Source organism: Mobula hypostoma, chromosome 3, assembly GCF_963921235.1.
Source record: "Mobula hypostoma chromosome 3, sMobHyp1.1, whole genome shotgun sequence".
In the NCBI taxonomy this organism is placed as follows: Eukaryota; Metazoa; Chordata; class Chondrichthyes; order Myliobatiformes; family Myliobatidae; genus Mobula; species Mobula hypostoma.
In genome coordinates, this window is record NC_086099.1 from 112,084,310 (window position 1) to 112,104,730 (window position 20,421).

General features: G+C 39.9%; 1 protein-coding gene across 5 annotated transcripts in view; it reads right to left on the bottom strand.

The window, feature by feature from the left end:
- The window catches only part of LOC134344194 (ankyrin-2-like), a 978,678-nt gene that overhangs the window by 170,500 nt on the left and 787,757 nt on the right, over positions 1 to 20,421 (bottom strand). For 2 of the 5 annotated variants that reach the window (XM_063043603.1, XM_063043602.1), the window contains one exon: positions 2,472 to 2,696. In XM_063043603.1, coding sequence (XP_062899673.1) covers positions 2,472 to 2,696 — 225 coding nt within the window. Of the gene's footprint in view, positions 1 to 463; positions 563 to 2,471; positions 2,697 to 14,442; positions 14,476 to 17,063; positions 17,112 to 20,421 lie in introns of all 5 variants that reach the window. The other 3 variants (XM_063043600.1, XM_063043599.1, XM_063043601.1) reach the window with 3 other exon arrangements.

Below are 20,421 nucleotides of genomic sequence, written 5' to 3' on the forward strand. Positions count from 1 at the left end.
GACACAGAACTTCACTATTTTAAATCCTTACAGGATCCTTGCCTATAGATAGATAACAAAACACAAAGAACTTGAACACATTTCTATTACATTCTTATAAGACCACTTTCATTTTCCAAATCACTTTGTTACAGACTACAACTTAATACACAGTTTAACAAGGACCTGGAAATACGAGTGAACATTTATAACGTCCACTGACACATGAGGAATTAACAAAAGGAAGGAGGGGAAAAGCAACAGAGGCACTTCTTCACCGTGCTGAACATGTACATTCCCAGCAATGACAACATTCACAACACCAAGCCACAGAACATCACAAGTTTACTTTGAGCAAATATTTATATATATATATAAATAATGAATAAAGGTAGTGGGGTTTAAAAAATAAGAATAAGGACTACTGGAAAGGGTTGCAAGCAAGGAATCCAATAAATTCTTCACTGAACATTGTCTCTCCTACCCAAGGAATTTGGTTCCTGACGGCCCAAGCTGCAGGATTCGGCTAACCAAGCTTTCTCCCTCATTTAGAGGGGGAGGAGAGTTAGGAAGATGAAGCTTACTGCGTATTCCAAAGCAGCAGTGAAAGAGAGAAGATGAAAAGTATAAAACCAACATATATTCACTTCTGCTCCTAATTTATCTTTGTTACTCAAGTTTTTATTGCTTTTCAAAACTGAAATTATAAGAATTTTTTTAATGTTTGTTTTCTTGGCAGACTAATAATATTAGGGATTTTAGGCATGTGGTCAAATGTTTAATTGCTTATTAAGAGCTGAATAATTCATGCTTATAAATATTCAATTATTTTAATTGGACTCTAAGACTTAAAACAACCAACTGGCAACTGATTCAATAATGCCTACTGGGCAAAAAGATGATAATTATTTGTGAAAAGTATATAATTCTCTCTTTCCTCTGTTTAACATTGGTCTAAGCTTATTGAAGCCTAGCCTTCATATGGATTTCTATTAGAAGCTCTATCAAAGTAAAGTTAAGACAGGAAATGGCAAGAAGCACTTTATTATGTACTAATTATGTACCAATTAGCATCATGTACTAATTGTTTTTATTTCAATGTTAGTGAAAATATCCATTTGCAAAACAGCTGTCATGTTAGCATTTAATAAAATGTTAAAGTCATCACTGTTGTTACAGTTGTTATTCTTTCTGACGTAATTAGATCAAAGTCTTCCCTCCAAGTTTATAATTTTGCCACTTTGTGCTTGATTAAGTTGCTTGCAAATAGTTAAATGATTCTTAAGAGTTTTAGAACTAACATGAACACTTTTATTGGTAACAGATCTAAAACCTGCAGAATAAGATTTAAAGCATTTACTAGGCAATCTCATTCACTGTAGTGGAGAGAGAAATGATTAAAATGACATGATGTTATGACAGGAAGGTGGGGTTGTTAATCAAAATAAGAATGACCTCTTCTTGATGTCAATATTCTAATATAAAATTGCAACTTTGTATCAACAACTTCAATACAACTTACTTAAGATAATTCAGAATTCTTCCTCCCTTCAGAATAGGTCACTAATAACTTTGTAGGTCAGTCCTTATACCAAATATTTCATCTTGATTACTTTGTTTTGTCAGTATACATTACACATTTTTGCCACATTAAAAAGCAAAGGATTCGAAATGTACAATATAAAACTTGTTATTAACATGAAATTAAATTTTGCTTTCAAGCAAGAAAAGATATAATAGTAAAGTTATCAATAAGATTGAAAGAGTATAGAGAAACTTTACAAGGATTTTGTTAGGACTTGAGGACCTGAGTTTTAGGGAAAGATTGAATAGGTTAGAACTTTATTTCCCCAGAGCGCAGGGAAATGAAGGGAATTTTGATAGAGGTATTCAAAATTATGAGGAGTACAGATAGGGTAAATGCAAGCAGGTTTTTTTCCATTGAGGTTGCGTGGGACTACAACTAAGGATCATGGTTCAGGGTAAAAGGTGAAATATTTAAGAGGAGTATGAGAGAACTTCTTCACTCAGAGGGTGGTGAGATTGTGGAATGAGATGCCAGCGGATTTGGATTTAATTTCAACATTGAAGAGAAAGTAGGGTAGGTACATGGAGGGGCTATGGAATGGTACAGGGAGTAGGCAGATTAATAGTTTGGCATTGACCAGGTGGGTCAAAGGGCCTGTTTTTGTGCTGTAGAGTTCTTATACTCCATGATTTCAAATCTTGGATTTTTCTGATATCTGTGTTATGGACACCATAAGTGATTAAAATACAAACTGATCAGGTTTGTAGATATGCATGTTCTTTCACATCAGCAGGCTACCCCTTAGCAAAACAAACTAGACTTTTAATTTCTTTCAGAATGTATCTTTCAATTTATCAAAATTAGCAACACATGATTTTCCTTCAAGAGAAAAATGATTAATATTATACAAAGCAAAAGATAAAATTGGTGGTGGTACAGATTATTTGCATTTTCAGCAACTCACCCAAGGAACTGAGCACCGGATGGCCCAACTTCAATTAACCTGCTGGCATGTCCCTCTCCTTCCACCATGGGAGGCATTGTAGCCAGTCTGTGACGTTTAACCAGGCGGCAAGTGACACGAGTTGGGGCTGTGCACTTCCGAGGAGGAATGATAATACGAAGCCCATTATGGCGACAGCCACGCATAGATCCGCCCCGAGCATCCACCATAAAGCTAACCAGAAAGCTGGAATAAACACAAAGCATTTATCATCCACTTCATTCTTGTGGTAAGAGATCATAATATAGTGTGAGGTTTGCAGCACTCGTGTGGCAGAACACAAATAATTAAAGGAAGCATTCACTCAACGCATGACCACAAAGACATGTAAACCTGAAACTGCAGTAGATTCCAAGGCTCCATCTGGATGGTCCTTGCTATCTCACCAGATAACATTTCCAACTGATGGCTTTTGTGAAAAGCAGACTTCATAAGTGATAAAAACGGAAGAGTTCAGTGATATTATTAATGCTAACCAATCTATCTGGACATACTGTGGGAAATAGGAATTGTAGCTTTTTTTCCAATTTAGTAGAAAGCTAGAAAGCAGTGTACAGAATGGTAACAAGAACACAAGTTATCCTGGAGACACTGGAAGTGCAGAGCAACCCACACAAGTGTACAAGGACATCTTCAATCTCTTATTGCTGCATTTAGAGGATCCTTCCTGCTTCAAAATGGCAAAAGTCATACAAGTGCCCAAGAAAAGCAAGGTGAGTTGCCTTCATGACTATGGCCCGGTTGCACTCATATTTTGAGAGGTTCATCATGGTGAAAGACAACTCCTACCCAAGCAAGAATTTGGTCTCGCTACAATTTGCCTATCACCACAATAGGTCTACAATGGGTGCTGCCCACTCGGCCTTGGATCACTTGGACAATAGCAATACCTATATCAGGCTGCTGGTTATTGATTACAGCTCAGTGTTTCACACCATCTTACCCTTAGTACTAATCAACAAGCTCCAAAACCTGGGCCTCTGTATCTCTTTCTGCAACAATATCATTATTTCCTCATCAGGAGAACACAATCAGTGCAGATTAGAAATAACATCTCCTCTTCGCTGACACTTAACTCTGGCATACCTCAAGGATGCGTGCTTAACTGTTCTACTCTCTCTACATGCACAACTGTGTGCTGGGCACAGCTTAAAAAGCATCTATAAATATCGATGAAACAACTATTCTTGGCATAATTTCAGATGGTGAAGAGGAGACATATAGGAGTGAGTAGATCAGCTGGTTGAACGCTGTCACGACAACAACTTTGCACTTGAAGTCAGTAAGACCAAGGAGTTGATTGTGGACTTCAGGAAGGGGAAGTCGAGAGAACACACACCAGTTCTCACCAGCAATGGAAAGAGTGAGCAGTTTCAGGGTCCTGGGTGTCAGCATCTCTGAAGACCTATCCTGGGCTCAACATACCGGTGCAATTACAAAGAAGGTGCAACAGCACAATATTTCATTAGGAGTTTGAGGAGAATTGCATGCCACTGAAGACTCACAAATTTCTTCAGAAGTGCTGTGGAGAACATTCCATCTGGTTGCATCACTATCTCATATGGAGAGGCTTCTGCACAGGACTGGAAAAAGCTGCAGCAAATTCCATCAGCTCCATCGTGCGCACTAGCCTCCCAACATCCAGGACATCCGCAGAAGATAATGCCTCAAAAAGGCGGCATCCTTCATGAAGGATGCACATCACCCTGTTCTTTTTCTATCTCCATCAGGGAGGTAGTACAAGAGCCTGAAGATGCATACTCAATGTTTCAGGAGCAGTTTCTCCTCTGTCATCAAATATCTGAATGGACAATGAACCCTGTACACTACCTCACTATTTTATCTCTGTTTTTGCACTACTTATTCAGTCACATTTTTAAATATATTTTTGTTGTATTTCATAGTTTTTCCTTTATTATTACAATGTACTGCTGCCACAAACCAACAAATCTCATGACATATACCAGTGAAATTAAACTTGATCACAAACAAGAGAAAATCTGCAGATGCTGGAAATCCAAGCAACACGGTCAAAATGCCGGAGGAACTTAGCAGGCCAGGCAGCATCTATGGAAAAGAGTAAACAGTCGACGATCTGGGTCAAGATCCAAATGTTGACTGTTTACACTTTTCCATAGATTCTGCCTGGCCTGCTAAATTCCTCCAGCATTTTGACTGTGTTGTCTGATATTAAACCTGATTCTGATTCTAGCTGAAATATCGTCTGCAACTGGACAAAACCTAGGAGCTGTATAGTTTGAAATTCGCGGCAGGACACAGAACTTTGAACGAGGAAGATTTATAAATTTTGCAATCAATAGATAGATACTTTATTGATTCCATAGGAAATTACAGTTTCACAGTAGCATTATAATTGCATAGATATGGAAATATTAGAATAGAAGAAAGAATAAAAAAAGTTACCTTAAAAATAAGATGTACATTATGACAAGTCAAAGATTACAAGATTTGAAAGATTTCTAGGTTCACATGATAAGATGGTGGTGCAAGAATATTATACAGTAATATATTACACACCATCCAGATAAGAAGTGGTGGTAGTATTGCACAGGATATCTGTGATAGCAGGGTATGGTAAACAGAGCTAAACGCAGCTCTGTTGAGTGAACTCAGTCTTTTTTCCTTGGAGCGATGGAGGATGAGAGGTGACCTGACAGAGGTGTATAAGATGATAAGAGGCATTGATTGTGTGCATATTCAGAGGCTGGAATGGCTAGCATGAGAGGGCACAGTTTTAAGGTGCTTGGAAGCAGGTACAAAGGAGACATTAGGGGCAAGTTTTTTACGCAGAGAGTGGTGAGTGCGTGGAATGGGCTGCCGGTGACGGTGGTGGAGGTGGAAACGATAGGGTCTTTTAAGAGACTCCTGGACAGGTACATGGAGCTTAGAAAAATAGAAGGCTATGGGTAACCCTAGGTAATTTCTGAAGTAAGTAGTAGAGCTACTAGGACTTGATGTTTCAATTCCTATGGTAAGTCGGCACTCTCGATGTTGGCAGTGGGCTTGAAGTGGTGACAAGGAGGGAGGGTAGGTACGTCATCAGGGTCATCAGGTGGGCACCCTCCTTCTTTGACGTTTCGTTCATAAGCCCACGACGTCTCCAGAGGGCTCACCGCTGCTACCTGGTGTCCCAGATACACCCCCCTCAGTTCCATACCCTCCTGCCTTCATCTTGCAGCCCAGTTGTTGTCTTTTTTTAAAATCCAAATCCAGTTGCTGCTTTCTCACATGTACACGTTCAGCGCAGCACTGTGGGCCAAAGGTTTTCTATGTACCTATGTTAAACAGAACTTAAATACAGGCTAATATCAATTAAGTAAATAGGCATGTTGCAAATTTTTTTCCCTAAAATTAGTAGATAATTCAAAAACAAGGTGGAGAAGATGTTAGCAACAAGTACAACACTCGTTTGCATCACAAGTATTAAAAGCTGTTTGCTGCTCTCCTTTATTTCTCTTCTCAGCTTTCTGCCAAAATGGGAGGAAGAACACCTTATTCTCCAATATCTTCAGATGAATTCAGTGACTGTAAAAGTAATATCATTAATACTTTTGGACACTTGTTTATTTTAATCACTTAAAGCTTCCATTTCTTTAATAAAAGGTGTTGTCGAAATGTTATCCAGTCAAATGGCAAGAAAATCAGTGAAGACTGCACCAGTTTAGGAATCAATTCCAGTGTTAGCATTTACTTCACATTAGGCCTACAAATATTCCTTGTGGTCACAAGTACATCAACAAATTCTAGAGGCAACAGTGTCAAATTATTAGAGAATTCTCTAATATACTTGGGTTAGTAAACCAAAATATAAGAATTGTTTTACTGCTTTCATGACATGCTAAAATAAAGTCAGCAATAGAATAAATATGTATTGTTATGCTTTTTACAACCGAACTGAGCTTTAGATTATTCACTTTTATCATTCAGCCCATCAAGCCTGTTCTGCCATTCCATCATGGCTAATCCTAGTCCACCTAATCCCATGCACCTGCCTTCTCGCCATATACTTTGATGCCCTGACTGATCAGGAAACAATCAACTTCTGCCTTAAATATACCCATGGACTTGACCTCCACCGCAGTCTGTGGTGTAGCATTCCACAGATTCGCTACTCTCTGGCTAAATAAATTCCTCCTCACCTCTATTCCAAAGGGTCGCCCCTCCATTTTGACGCTGTGCCCTCTAGTTCTGGATACCCCCACCATAGGAAACATCCTCTCCACATCCACCCTATCTCGTACTTTCAACATTTGGTAGGTTGTCATGGTCATTCACTCATTACAACAGCAATTTGTTTTCTGAAACAATTTCATCTGCAATAAGTAAACATTTTAAACCTGTGTACTCTTCAAAACTGTTCCAAAGAATGAAGTAAAAGAAACAATAGTCATCAGCTTCCAAACAAGAGAAAATCTGCAGATGCTGAAAATCAAAGCAACACACACAGAATGCCAGAGGAGCTCAGCAGGCCTTTATACTACTCGCACCTTTCTACATCTTTCTATATTTTAACACTGGAGCAGAGTTTGTACATGGTTGTACTTATTTTTCCCTAATGTTATCTGTTCAAAGTTTATGCAACCTGAATAAAATATTTGAAATCTGTACTGGATTTATTTTGCTTTCGGAGTCTCTGCAGTCTTCTACTTAAGGTTATTTTAAATACATTATATTAACCCTTGCTGGAAAATTTAACATGAATAAACCAACATGGCAAATGTCCACAAATTGCACTCTATTGCAAACTGCTAATGAGACCTTTTTAAAAAAGTTACACCTTCAAATACATGGTTATAAATGCTCGCAATAGTTCTCAAAGTCAAAATAACATTCACAAAAATTAATGCCAAAATAATGATGTTGCGCAGTAAGGTTTTGAGCAAACACCTGAAGAAATCAGAACAAAGGTTTGCAATTTGTAGTTGGATCACCAATTTCAGCCAAAGTAAACCCCCTTGCCCACTATATAATCTCACAATGTCAGTAATTAAAGGCTTTTCTTATAATAAAAGAAAAATAAAGCAAGCTTGTAAGAAATTAGTTATGTTACTGGAAGTTGTTGCACACGTAGATAAAAAAATATAAAATAAATTGGATATGAAAACAATGAATGGCAAATAATCATTGTCAAATAATTAGCATAATTTCAATAAAACTGTTCCCCATTGTTGTTACTTTATATACAAGAAATGTGGAGATGATTTTCTTAATTTTCTTCACAATTTGAATTATTGAGTATGAAAGTTAACCAACATTACTCTTAGTACCCTTATGGCAAACTGAGCATTGTAATTTTAATGTTAACAATGTTTCTGTTCCCACTGCTTTGAAAGAATGGGACTTCCATCAGATCAGAAGATCTGGAAGCAGAATTAGGCATTCAGCTCTGCCATTTCATCATGGCTTATTCATTATCCCTCTCAACCCCATTCTCCTCCTTCGCACCATTACTGTTGATGCTCTGATTAATCAAGAGCCTATCTACCTCTGCCTTAAATATTCTCAATGATTTGGCCTTCATAACCAGCTCTGGTTATGGAAACTCCACAGATTCAGCCCCTTGTGGCTAAAAAAAAAGTCCTCATCTTTGTTCTGAATGAACATCCCTCAATTCTGAGGCTGTGCCCTCTGGTCCTAGACTCACCCACTACAGAAACATCCTCTCCACAGGATGTACTTAAGAGCATGGATCAGTACTTGAACTATGATGTTGCGGCCGTTACAGAGACTTGAATGGCTCAGGGGCAGATATGGTTTCTTAAGAGTGCCAGGCTTTAGAAGTTTCAGAAAGGACAGGGAGGGAGGCAAAAGAGGTGGGGGTGCAGCACTGCTGATCAGAGATAGTGTCATGACTGCAGGAAAGGAGGAAGTCATAGAGGGATTGTCTACCCAGTCTCTGTGGGTGGAAGTTAGGAACAGGAGGGGGTCAATAACTCTACTGGGTGTTTTTTATAGACCACCCAATAGTAACAGGGACATCGAGGAGCAGATAGGGAGACAGATTCTGGAAAGGTGTCTTAATAACAGGGTTGTCGTGGTGGAAGATATTAATTTCCCAAATATTGATTGGCATCTCCTTAGAGTAAGGGATTTAGATGGGGTGGAGTTTGTTAGGTGTGTTCAAGAAGGTTTCTTGAAACAGTATGTGGATAAACCTACAAGAGGAGAGGTTGTACTTGATCTGGTATTTGGAAATGAACCTGATCAGGTGTCAGGTCTCTCAGTGGGAGAGCATTTTGGAGATAGTGATCACAATTCTATCTCCTTTACCATAGCATTGGAAAGGGATAGGAACAGACAAGTTAAAAAAGTGTTTAATTGAAGTAAGGGGAGCTATCAGGCAGGAACTTGGAAGCATAAATTAGGAACAGATGTTATCAGGGAAATGTACGGCAGAAATGTGCCAAATGTTCAGGGGATATTTGCATGCTGTTCTGCATAGGTACTCTCTCTCTCCGTCTTGTTTTATGGCGATTGGCACCCAGCTTAATGGTGCATTACCGCCACCTTCTGCTCCGGAGTGTGCAATAGACTTACATTCTAAATCCCTTCTTCCAATCACACACACATACACGTACCCTAACCGACACTTCATCCTCCCATCTTTGGGCATCCTAGCACCTTATTCCTGCTTAACTGTCATATCCTATAAAAAACCCTGGTATTCCTCAAGAAAGCTAAAAATACCCTGACCTGTGCTCTCTCACTCATGCCCAGCAACCCTTTTAATGTGAATTCCTGCACCTCCAATTCCCTTAGATTAATTCTCATCATCTCTCTCTGTATCCCATACTTCTTGCAACTCAGAACTACATGTTCGACTGACTCCTCTTCCTAACATTCCTCACACAATCCTATCTGCATAGGTACGTTCCAATGAGACAGGGAAAGGATGGTAGGGTACAAGAACCATGCTGTACAAAAGCTGTTGAAAATCTAGTCAAGAAGAAAAGAAAAGCTTGCGAAAGGTTGTAAGGCTAGCAGGAAGGAGCTTAAGAATGAAATTAGGAGAGCCAGAAGGGGCCATGAGAACGCCTTGGTGAACAGGATTAAGGAAAACCCCAAGGCATTCTACAAGTATGTGAAGAGCAAGAGGTTAAGACGTGAGAGAATAGGACCAATCAAGTGTGACAATGGAAAAATGTGTATGGAACCGGAGGAGATAGCAGAGGTACTTAATGAATGCTTTGCTACAGTATTCACTATGGAAAAGGACCTTGGCAATTTAGGGATGGCTTGCAGTGGACCGAAAAGCTTAAGCACACAGACATTAAGAAAGAGGATGGGCTGGAGCCTTTGAAAAGCATCAAGTTGGATAAGTCATAGGGACCGGACGAGATGTACCCCAAGCTACTGTGGGAGGCGAGGGAGGAGATTGCTGAGCCTCTGGCAATGATCTTTGCATCATCAATGGGGATGGGAGAGGTTCCAGCGGATTGGAGTGTTGCAGATGTTCCCTTATTCAAGAAAGGGAGTAGAAATAGCCCAGGAAATTATAGACCAGTGAGTCTTACTTCAGTGGTTGGAAAGTTGATGGAAAAGATCCTGAGAGGCAAGTTTTATGAACATTTGATGAGGCATAATATGATTAGGAATAATCAGCATGGCTTTGTCAAGGGCAGGTCGTGCCTTATGAGCCCAATTTAATTTTTTGAGGCTGTGTCTGAACACATTGATGAAGGTAGAGCAGTAGATGTAGCACATATGGATTTTAGCAAGGCATTTTATAAGGTACCTCATGCAAGGCTTATTAAGAAAATAAGGAGGCCTGGGATCCAAGGGGACATTGCTTTGTATATCCAGAATTGGCTTGCACACAGAAGGCAAAGAGTGGTTGTAGACGGGTCATATTCTGCATGTAGGTTGGTGACCAGTGGAGTGCCTCAAGGATCTGTTCTGGGGTCCTTACTCTTCGTGATTTTTATAAATGATCTGGATGAGGAAGTGGAGGGATGGGTTGGTAAATTTGCTGATGACACAAAGGTTGGGGGTGTTGTGGATAGTGTGGAGGGCTATTAGAGGTTACAGTGGGACATCAATGGGATGCAAGACTGGGCTGAGAAGTGGCAGGTGGAGTTCAACCCAGGTAAGTGTGAGGTGGTTCATTTTGGTAGGTCAAGTATGATGGCAGACTCTTAGCAGTGATCAAAGGGATCTTGGGGTCTGTGTCCATAGGCCACTCAAAGCTGCTGCGCAGGTTGACTGTGGTTAAGAACGCATACGGCCTTCATTAATCATGGGATTGAGTTCAAGAGGCAAGAGGTAATGTTACAGCTGTATAGAACCCTGGTCAGGCCCAGTTTGGTGTACTGTGCTCATTTCTGGTCACCTCACTACTGGAAGGATGCAGAAACCACAGGAAGGGTGCAGAGGAGACGTACAAGGATGTTGCCTGGATTGGGGAGCATGCCTTATGAAAATAGGTTGAGTGAACTTGGCCTTTTCTCCTTGGAGTGACAGAGGATGAGAGGTGACCTGATAGAGATGTATAAGATGATGAGAGGCATTGATCGTGTGTATAGTCAGAGGATTTTTCCCAGGGCTGAAATAGGTAACAAGAGAGGGCACAGTTTTAAGGTGCTTGGAAGTACAGAGGAGATGTCAGGTGTAAGTTTTTTTTACGCAGAGAGCGGTGAGTGCATGGAATAGGCTGCCGGCAATGGTGTGCAGGCGGATACAACAGGGTCTTTTAAGAGTTCTTGGATAGGTACATGGAGCTTAGAAAAATAGCAGGCTAAGGGTAACCCTCGGTAATTTCTCAGGTAAGTACATGTTTGGCACAGCTTTGTGGGCCGAAAGGCCTGTATTGTGCTGTAGGTTTTCTATGTTTCTACCCACTCTATCCAGACCTTTCATGTCAAGCAAGATTTCACATTGATAAACTGTCTGCATATTCAACGAAAACTGTAATAAAACATTACCAACAGTGTCAGCAATTCTAATTCTTTATGTCTCAGCATCAAGTTTATAAAAAGAAATGTCATGCCATTGCTCTGCTTTATTGATGCTCTTCATACTCTCAGTGAAAATTATCCTTGTGGGATGATATATGCTTTTCAAATAAAATTCTTGCAAATTAACTACAGTTACACTATAAAACTACATTTATTATAGGGTTGTGAACTTAGTGTTTATTTAATTGACAGGGATGTTTTTGACAACTTAGGCTACGTCCACACTAGATTGGATAAATCCGTAACTGAAGCTTTTTCTCTTTGTTTTGACCTTCCGTCCACACTGAAACAGCATTTTCCTCCCCCGAAAATGGAGCTTTTCAAAAACGTTCTCCAGCGTGAATAAATCTGAAAACGCCTGATGGCCGGTATAGTGTGTACGGGGTAACCGGCTCGTTTTAAAAACGCTGTCATGATGTGCCGGAACAGATGGTGGCGGCAGTGCGGCATTTAATTGTTTTCTTGAACGCAACCTCCAACACCACAACAACAATGGCGGACGGCTTCATGCGTGTGTTGTTTACTTTATTGTCTATGTTAATTTCAACCCACCCACACAACCTAACAATTTCAGGACAGACGGCAACAAGACAGAAGATTTAGAAATGTACTCACCAAATACTTTGACCCATAGCTTACGGAATAAGTAAGTATACTCACTTTGCCCTGTTTTCTGTCCTTGCTTGTATGAAGGTAGTTTACCTATTTATGCAAGTACTTCTCTGACAATAGATGTGTAACAGCCTACTGTAAACATTGTATGGAAATACAAGATAACACTATTTTCATAAGGAAATACAAGATAACATGTTTTATACATTTAACAAGCTGCTTTATTAATGTATTGCTTCTGCAAACATTCAACAGATGCAATTGTCACTACTTCCAAAACGTCATTTTTAAGTAGTAGTCATTTTTAAGTCGTCTCTATTTCCTGAGGAGGGTGAGGTCCTTTAACATCTGCTGGACGATGCTGAGGATGTTCTACGAGTCTGTGGTGGCCAGTGCTATCATATTTGCTGCTGTGTGCTGGGGCAGCAGGCTGAGGGTGGCAGACACCAACAGAACCAACAAACTCATTCGTAAGGCCAGTGATGTTGTGGGGATGGAACTGGACTCTTTGACAGTGGTGTCTGAAAAGAGGATGCTGTCTAAGTTGCATGCCATCTTGGACAACGTCTCCTATCCACTACATAATGTACTGGGTGGGCACAGGAGTACATTCAGCCAGAGACTCATTCCACCGAGATACAACACAGAGCGTCATAGGAAGTCATTCCTGTCTGTGGCCGTCAAACTTGCAGGGTCAGACACCCTGAGCCAATAGGCTGGTCCTGGACTTATTTCCTGGCATAATTTACATATTACTATTTAACTATTTATGGTTTTATTACTATTTATTATTTATGCTGCAACTGTAACGAAAACCAATTTCCCCTGGGATCAATAACGTATAACTATGACTAGCTTATGTTTGGCATAGACATGAAAATGTTAAGGCCAAAAAAGGAAAATTGTAAGTTTCACTTTTACTCAGGTAAAAATAAAATCACTTTTGCCCAATAACTTGTTTTATTGCACGTTAAATACAGCAAAATAATACAGAAAGACATGGCAAAAGTAAAGGCAAACAAACGAGGTAACAGCAAATTTCACTTTTCCCCAGTAACAAGCCTTATTGCATTTAGCTGTAGCTGTCGTCCCTTTCATCGGTGAAGAGACTATGGCTGTAGGAAATGTTTCCAGGGTGACCCCTCTGTGGGAGTGGGGAGGATGTTGGTGGGGCCACCCGGGGGTCTATGTGTCTATATGTGTAGCTATTGTAGTGGCTGTGAGGCTGGTATTGTGGTGGTGAAAAGTACTGGCTGGGAGCCACCATATTCCTCATCATTGCAAATCTCTCTGCAACAGAGTTAGTCAGCTTTTCAATGTTTGTCATCAGCCGGGTCATACTGTCTGTGAACTCCCTGTCGGTTGCCTCCATACGCTCCAGGATTTGTTTTTTTAGTTTGAAGTCCTCCTGCGCGACAACCAACAACTACCCGTTGTTTGGCCTTTTAAGTTTTTCTGGTCTGTAACTGGACAAGCGCTCACCAAGTCTTTCACGGCGAGATTCGACACCAAACATGTTGCAGCCATCACCTGTTGCTTGGTCCAAATTGTCGGAGTCGGGCGTACTCGTCGAAACGGGTGAGTTCTGTAGATGTGTCCTGCACATGCCCAGTAGGAGGAGATTCGTCCAAATACCCGTTTTAATGTGGACAAAGGTATTTTCAAAAACACCTGGTGCGGACGCCTATCGTTTTAACGCAAAACCGGCATTTTCAAAATTATCCGGTCTAATGTGGACGCAGTCTCAGTCTCCTAGTATCAACTGTCACTCTTCTGTCCTCTCCTTCTCCCTCTCCCCTATTTCCCACCGACCCAAGTACAATCAAATCCATTTCTTTTACTATGAATTTAAAAGAACAATAATTTGGAGCCAATGGAAGTCTCACAATGACACAGGAAGAATTTGACCCATTAGGTCCACACTATATTTTGGGAGGAATCCGTTCAGGCCTGTCCTCACCTCTTCCTGTCTCTATTCTCTGTAACTCTTTCACATCACCATCAACTTCCATTTGCCATTACTTACAGTACACTAAAGCTGCAATAGAAAATTAATCTTCTAGCACTGCTTTAGGATGTGGGTGCAAGTTCCATACAGACAGTACCTGAAGTCGAGATCAACATTCCTCTAGTTACATTAGCAGCACTATCTTGATGTGCCCTTTGACTGCCAGGCTAGAAAACATTATTGTTTTAAGTATTTGTAAATGAAACCTGCATTTGTCTCAGTTAATGCATCCATAATTGGCAAAGCAGTGAAGGGATTTTGTGCCAAGGTTAGAGATTGTTGAAACAGCAAACGATGTAAACGTAACCACACTCAAATCCAAAATGCAATTTTTCACCTTGATTCACTGTCAGGGACTGGAGAAGAATAGCTGAAACAGAATATGCATTTAAATACATGGAAAGCCAGGCACAGAAAAGCAGCAGAAAATTAATTACTTGAGAAGTCACTTGATGGTGTGATAAGCAGAGTGTGAAAAACAGCTGTTACCAGAGATTAGTGTTGATCTTTAATGCTGGTGGCTTTCAAGGTAATTGGCAAAGAGGGAGTTTCAGAAGAACAGCAAAAAATGTTGAAGGGGACAATGGGTGCCTTGGAAAAAAACATGAGTTCAATGGGTGAGAGGGAATCAAAACACTCCCCAGGGTCATATTCATTTAATTAGATTCCAGTCACCAATAATGATTGAGAATCCCACCTGGAAGAACTCATCAAATTAAATTGAAGAGATTAGATGTCTCTTTGGTGATGTAAATAGTGATATGTAACCTGTTAATTGATTTTCAATTGCCAGGGTATGAAATGAAGTCTCACATTCCCATAACAATACTGATTGGAAGAGTACTTGATTTGTCATCAATGGGCAATCGGTGATGTAAGCAGGTTAGCAGGTCTCAAACAACACAGCAGCATAGCTGTTGGCTCAATGTTTTACGTGGTCAGTAATCAGCGATCGGGGTTTAGTTCCCACCGCTGTCCATGACCACATGGGGTTCCTTCCACATTCCAAAGATGTACATGTTCATTTATAAGCAGGCTGTGTTGGCGCTGGAAACATGAAACACTTTTGTGCTCCCTCTAGCACATCCTTGGACTGAGCTGCTCATTAACACAAATGACCTACTTCACTGTATTTTTGATGTACATGTGACAAATTTGTAAATTAATCTAATTAAATCAAATTAATTTAATTAAACCTACTTTTTATTAAACTCCTTGTAAAAAAACATACAACAGACAACTGTAATGGGATAACAATAAAATTTAACTTAATGGAGGATGCAGAATCTGGAGCTAAATAATTTTAACTTAAACTGCAAACAAACACATAAATGGGTGAGGATATAGTCCTAGTTTTGGCAAATAAAGGTTGAAATAGACTTGGAGGGCCAAAGCAAACATTACTGTGCGTTATGATCCGATAACCCAGAGTATGTCTTCTTTACAGTTCAGTGAAAAAATATTCTGGTTAAAATCATCCATAATAAATTATTGCATGATACCAAACCTTGCCTTTGGTCTGTCATTTTTTTCAGAAAAGCAATTTCCTACTAAGGTCACAAACATATTGAAGTGATAGAAATTACTCTACAAAAGTTCATGCATGCCTCAAGCTTTGAAATCATCCTAAAATGCAATGTAATAATACTGACGACTCAGTTAATTTTATCATTGGGGGTAAAAGTTGAGGGTACTGCCTCACTGCTGTAAGACTAAAAAAAATGGCAGAACATAGAAGCACACATTGCAAAATTATGATAACAAAATATTAAAAGAAAAAATAAACACCAGAAAGCCTGCAGATGCTTGAAATCCAGAGCAACACACACAAAAAACTGCAAGAACTCAGCAGGTCAGGCAACATCTATGGAAATGAATACGGTCAATGTTTCAAGCTGAGACCCATCTTCAGCCCTGATGAAGGGTCTCAGCCCAAAATATCGAATATCAATTCATCCCATAGATGCTGCCTGACTTGCTGAGAAACTCTCGCATTTTGTGTGTGTGTTGCTATTAAAAGAAAAAGCATTTTTATTTTTGCCAACAGGGCTTTATTTCATATGGTGAATCAATTCAAAATTACTATTACTAACAGAAAACAGCAAAAGTAATGTATGATTAAGTAACACACATCAAAGTTGCTGGTGAACACAGCAGGCCAGGCAGCATCTCTAGGAAGAGGTACAGTCGGCATTTCAGGCCGAGACCCTTCATCAGGACCCTTTGTACCTCTTCCTAGAGATGCTGCCTGGCCTGCTGCGTTCACCAGCAACTTTGATGTGTGTTGCTTGAATTTCCAGCAACTGCAGAATTCCTGTTGTATGATTAAGTAAACATTTTCAGCATATTTGATGCAAAAAGATAAAGAGGGAATGTTTGTTACAGTGGGTTCATATTTTACCTGCTGTATGTAGAAGAAATGTTAATTTTTACCTGAGTTTAAGATATGACACCCTAGTAATTTTGCCTAATGCTCACTGCTTTCTGCCAGCAACGTGGAAAACAACAAACACCCTCCAGGTGAACCACGTGATCAAACACATACATAGAAAAGGTGCAACGTGGCAACAAAACCCTTCCCTTGAAGTTTACTGGAGCAGAACCTGTGTTCTCTGTGTACCATACAGGAAAACGACACACTCAACAAAAATGAGGAAACCACATGGTTTAAGCAGTTTGGGGTTAGAAACTTCCCATTAACATTACTAGAATACAAATGGCAAAGGGAACTGGAAATGAAGGCTTAATCAGCTGTGGATAAGCATTCTAATCTCCTGTCTAGAATTATCCTTAATACATGAAATGGGTAGATCTACATTGTTTGCTGGTGGCTAAGTAATCTGGACAATTTTATCTGTTCAATACTTTGAAAACATTGAATGTTTGGGACAAATGTCCCTTCCCACTCTACCCCAAGTTCAGATCCAGTCCAGATAGAGAGGTTAAAAGTCTTCTCACCCTGCTGGCTGTAAGGTTCCTATGTCTTGCACCATCTTGCTCCAGTAGCTGAAGGATAAGATACAAAGGTGGGAGGCAGCAATGTGAGATTTAAAAGAGATGAATAAATAGAGGAGGGGAACAGTAAATATTCTGTGAAATAAATCTAACCACAGCAACCTTGTCACTTATACAGACATTGAAAATATTACAGCATTCAATAAAACTAAAACACAGTAAGAGTCATTTAATTGAGGTACCTCATTGGAAATAAATTATTAGATGATTCATATTTTGTACCGAACAAATGCAAAGAACTGATCTGCTACAGGTTCCTAATGATGGTGGTTTCCTTTATTTACTCAATTATCATCAGCCTGATCCCAAAATTCTTGATAAACAGCTTAAAAAACACCTTCTTATACAGCAGTGAAACAGACGTCTCATTAAAATTGAGACTGTGTAGCTTCATCTACACAACTGAGTCTTGGGGCCACGATGCTTAATTTGTGCTCCTCTCCCATCAAGTAGCCACCAGACAATTGCTACTTTATCCAATATACTATCAATCACAGGTGGGATTTGGATATTCTACTATGTTTAAAACATTAACAAAGAGTCAACATTAATTGCCCGGATTTAGAAGCTGGGGTACAGTAAATGTTGATGCACAGAGAAACCAGGGGATGCTGAAGAAGGTATATAGCAATACTTGCATTCATATCAGGGCATAGAATATAAGAGCTGAGATGCTATGTTGCAACTTGGAATACTGCATACAGCTCTTGCCAACACATTATACTGCAAGGATGTGATTGTGTTGGAGAGAGTGCAGAGGAGATTCAGTAACAAGTTGCCTGAATTGGACGACTTTAGTTAGGGAGAAGTAGTGGATAGATTGGGTTTGCTTTCCCTGGAGCAAAGGAAGCTGCAGATTAACCTGATAGAAATGTACAAGTTTATGATAAGCACAGATTGGATAAATAATCAAAACCTATTTCCCATGGTAATAGTATCAAAAGCAGGGGGCATGGGTGTTGAGTTTTAAAGGGGATCTAAACACAAGAACACTAGAGGCAGCAAAAGGTCAAAAATCCTGTCTCACCATTCAATATGACTCCAGCTGATCCATGCTCAACACTTTTTCTGTGCCACTTCCTCATAATTATTGAAACCTCAGTCACTCAATTTCTCAAAGTGTAACAGTTGAAGGAAAATTGAAGTCCCACCCAACCTTAGTGGAAAAAGCCTATTTGCATTAACCTTCTCATTAGTGGAAAGTTAGATGATTGGGAGGCTTGTAAAAACCAATAGAAGACAACTAAAAAATTCATAAAGAGGAAAAAGATGGAATACAATAATAAGCTAGCCAATAATATTAAAGAAGATACTAGAAGTTTCTTCAGATATATAAAGTATAAAAGAGAGGCAAGAGTATATATATTGGACTGCTGGGAAATGAATGCAGAAGGGTATTAATGGGGGCAAAGAAATCACCAGTAGAATGATTAAGTATTCTGCATCAAACGTCACTGTGGAATACACTAGCAGTATGCCAGAAGCTCCAGAGTGTCAGAGGGCAGAAGTGAGTGGTGTTGCCATTAGTAGGGAGAAGGTGCTTGGGAAACTGAAAGGTCTGAAGGTAGATAAATCACCTGGACCAAATGGTCTACATCCCAGGGTTCTCAAAGAGGTGGCTGAAGACATTGTGTAGACATTGGTATGATCTTTCAAGAATCAATAGTTTCTGGCATGGTTCTGGATGACTGAAAAATTGCAAATATTACTTCACTCTTCAAGAAGGTATGTTAGTCTGGCCTCAGTGGTTGGACAGATGTTGGAATCAATTGCTAAGGACTTGGTTTCAGAAGCACATGACAAAATAGGCTGAACTTAGCATGGTTTCCTTAAGGGAACATCTTGTCTGACAAAGTTGTTGTAAGTCTTTGAAGAAATAACAGAATAGACAAAGGAAAAAGGATGTTGTGTACTTGGATTTTCAGAAGGCCTTTGACAAGGTGCCACACATGAGGATGCTTAATAAATGAAGAGCGCACAGTATTTCAGGAATGATAGCAGCATGGATAGAGGATTGGCTGAATGACAGGAGGCAAAGAGTGGGAATAAAGGGAGCCTTCTCTGGTTCACTGCTGGTGACTAGTGGTGTTCCACAGGGGTCTGTGTTGGGACCACTTCTGTTTATGTTATATGTTAATGACTGGATGACAGAATTGAAAGATTTGTGGCCAAGTTTGCAGACAATATAAAGATAGGTGGAGAAGAAGTAGCAGATGGAATACAGGGTCAGGAAGTGTATGGTCATGCACTTTGGTAGAAGAAATAAAAGCATATTTTGTAAATGTAGGAAAAAATCAGATTAGGTTAAAATGGAGATTGGGGCTGAGAGGGAAATAGATCAGTCATGATGAAATGGTGCAGCAGACTTGATGGGCCAAATGGCCTCATTCTGCTCCTAAATCTTATTGCCTTATAGCCATCATAATTTTATATACCTCTATTAAATTTCCCCTCATTATCCTACACTCCAGGAAATAAGTCAGCATGGCTTTGTGCATGGTGGATTGTGTCTAACCAATCTTATAGAGTTGTTCGAAGATGTTACCAGGAAAGCTGATGAAGGCAAGGCTGCGGTTGTTGTCCACATGGACTTTAGCAAGGTCCCACATGGGACGTTGACCAAGAAGGATCAATCACTTGGCATTCAAGATGAGGTAGTAAATTGGATTAGACATTGGCTTTGTGGGAGAAGCCAGAGAGTGGTGCAGATGGTTGTCTCTCTTACTGGAGGCCCATGACTAGTGGAGTGCTGCAGGAATCTGTTGCTGTTTGTCATCTATATCAATGATCCGGATGATAATGTGGTTAACTTGATCAGCAAATTTACAGATGACACCAAGATTGGATGTGTAATGGACAGTGAGGAAGACTATCAAAGCTTGCAGCAGGGTCTGGACCAGATGGAAAAATGGCAGATGGAATTTAATACAGATAAATGTGAGGTGTTGCACTTTGTGACGACCAACCAGGGTAGGTCTTCCACAGTAAGTGGTAGAACACTGAGGAGTGCCAAAGAACAAAGGGATCTGGGAATATAGGTTCATAATTCATTGAAATTGGCATCACAGATAGGGTTGTAAAGAAAGCTTTCATCATATTGACCTTCATCAACCAAAGTTTTGTGTGCAGGAGTTGGGATGTTATGTTGCAGTTATCTAAGATGTTGGTGAGTTCTAATTTGGAGTACTGTGTGCAGTTTTGGTCACCCACCTACAGCAAAGATGTAAATGTGATTGAAATAGTACAGAGAAAATTTACAAGGATGTTGCCTGGACTGGAAGATCTGAGTTATAGGGAAATA